The sequence below is a fragment of the Bison bison genome, unplaced genomic scaffold (genome assembly GCF_000754665.1).
Source record: "Bison bison bison isolate TAMUID 2011002044 unplaced genomic scaffold, Bison_UMD1.0 scf7180017860438, whole genome shotgun sequence".
Lineage (NCBI taxonomy): Eukaryota > Metazoa > Chordata > Mammalia > Artiodactyla > Bovidae > Bison > Bison bison.
In genome coordinates, this window is record NW_011491010.1 from 10,240 (window position 1) to 12,802 (window position 2,563).

At 42.6% G+C, this 2,563-nt stretch overlaps 1 protein-coding gene across 1 annotated transcript in view; it reads right to left on the reverse strand.

The window, feature by feature from the left end:
* Window positions 1–1,684: 1,684 nt before the first annotated feature.
* LOC104982741 (melanoma-associated antigen B18-like) overlaps window positions 1,685–2,563 on the reverse strand; it is a gene marked incomplete at its 5' end in the record, with an annotated part of 1,920 nt that continues 1,041 nt past the window's right edge. The window contains one exon of the mRNA XM_010832150.1: window positions 1,685–2,560. Within this exon, the coding sequence (XP_010830452.1) occupies window positions 1,685–2,560 (876 nt within the window). The remainder of the gene's footprint in view (window positions 2,561–2,563) is intronic.

Here is a 2,563-nt window from a genome sequence, read left to right on the forward strand (position 1 = left end):
TTTACTGCAGATGGTACCACCCTCCCCTCTGCAAAGATTTTTGTTATATTAATTTGGATGGTATCACCAAATATGCAGCTTTCCACCTAATGATCCCATAATTCTGCTTAGCAAAAAAAGCAAAATAAATTCCCCCAATTGAGGACTACTTAATTTGTGTGTGTGGCTGTCTATCCCAGTTGGATGCCAATTCCAAGGTCCTAGAATTTGTGTCAAGGACCAACAACTTCCCCTTGGGTGCCTTTCCATCCAAATTGCCTGTATTTTTATTCATTTCTTCACCACAAGACATGGAGCCCTCCCTTAGAGTTTGCAAAATTATACCCAAGATAACCTAATTAAAATGCCTTTCTAATGCCTTAGGAGCTGGTTCTCAGCATTCCACCTCAAGGGAGTATCACCTTTATTTCTCAGAAATTCCTTGGAGATGATGTGCATAAAACAGCTAGGTTGTGCTCTGTGTTCAGCTGCACCTGAACAAGAGCACCAGACACCTTCCATTTCTGCCCAGGAGAAGCTTTTCCTCTGGTATATTGATACTAAAGTAACTTACAAGCAGGTTTGCCTTCCAGGGTTTTGTCCTCCAGCACTGAGAAAACACCATTTGTATACCTGGCCTCTGTTCTTCAGTCCCACAGCCTCATCTAGCCTACCACCCAGCTTAACTGAACAGGATAGCCCACTGAGAGACTTATATTTTCCCCAAACCCCAAACTACTATTCCCCAGGAAATTTGCACTCTATTGTTTTCAGCCAAACACCTTCCCCCTCCCACTTCTCCCAATCCCATATTTGTCCCCTCGCCTCTTTACTCCTTTAAATCTTAAAGAGTATTTCACCATGTTCTGTATATAATTACTGCTCCTTAACTGTATAATTCTAAAGGCAGGGGTGTTTTGTATCCCCCTAGAAATGGTTTCACCATTTCTAACACAATAGTTTTCAAAGAGCAGATGCTCAATTAATACTTGGGGAATGAATGAGACAGACAGCATGAGTTCCAGTTTATAAACATTTTATTTCTCTTATGTTCCTTAACAAGCTAAGCAAAGCCAGGTATGTATCTTTTATTTTTATAGAATAACAGATTAAAATGATTAAGGGAAAGCAAGAACTGTATATTTTTTAAGATTTTACCCCCCTGCATGTTTTCATCCCAGTAATTTTGCTGTTGAATTTTTTCACATGGTGCAAAGTACCATGCCATGTTGTGTTGTTCTAGTTCAATATATACTAAAGGTTTCCCCATTTATGTTGCAAAATAATGAAACTCTTATATCTATTGAGTTAAATCTAACATGCAACCAAAATCACTAGTAAGTTTAGATTCTGAAATGTATATCTTCTTTAAAAGAAAACCTTTGAAATATAACCAAAGGAAAGAAAGGAAGGGAGAGAAAGAGAGAGGAAAAAATAGAAAGAAAAAGAAAAGAGAAAAGATTAAACTCTAAGTTTGCCATATAGAACAGCAACACAAAGATGATATTATAGTTTTCCCTGTGGGCCCACCCTGGTCATCCACAGCTTAGAACGTTACTGCTCTTTTTCAACCTAAAAAAGAAAAAAAAAGAGAAAGGTAAAATTTCAAGTTAGCAATATATACCAGGAACTCCAGGATGGTATACACTTCTCCAGTCCCACCCTGGCCCTCCACTGTTAGAATGCTGACACACCTTTTTGAATTTCACTTAGCCTGGGAGGAGGTGCTGGCTCTGGCTCTGGAGCGGGCACTGGCCAGGGCAGCAGTACGAGCCCTGGCTGCAGCTCTGGCTCGGGCTCTCTCTTCCTCATCTCTCAAAGCCTCTTGATACCAGGATGGGAAGGCAGTGGGGACGGTATCGTGAACCTTGGCTAAAAACTCCAGGACTTTCATTTTGCTTGTTTCAGCATGGGCTCTCGGGCCCCACAGGAACTCATAGCGTGGAGGCTCACTGTTGGCCACCTGGCGGTACTCCAGGTACTTGAGCTGCACCAGATCTTCTGTGAGGACCTTCTTGGGATCCCCATAGATGAAGTGCTTCCTTTCAGCATATATGCCCATCATATTCAGCACTTCCCAGATTGCCTCTTCAGGGGCGCAGTTGCCTCTCATGAAGATCACACCAAGCACAATCATCAGGATGCCGGTCTTTGGCATGTGCTCATATTCATTCAGAGCTGAATCATAGGAGAGGTCTAGTTTGTTGACAAGGGTGTAGCAGTGCCTGGTAGGATCTACTTCCTTCAAATCAACACCAAAAGCCAGCTCCATATGATCAGAAGCTCTCTTAAGGATCTCATTGAAATGATTCTTGTACTGTTTGATAACAAACTTCAGCATGTCTGCCTTCTTAATTGGCTCTCTCTTTTGATACTTCTGCAGCAGAAACTGCACCAACAAAACCACTTTCTTATTTAAAATCTCACTGAGTGAGCTCTCAGCGCCCCTGGGGAAGCTTGCGCTTTCCGCCTTTGGGCTATTGATATTTTCAGCTGAGTTGGTGCCTGAACTAGCTGCAGTAGCACCGGTGGCTCCCTCACGTGCCTCAGGAGTGCTGGGTGTCCCAGCAGCAGGCAGATTCTC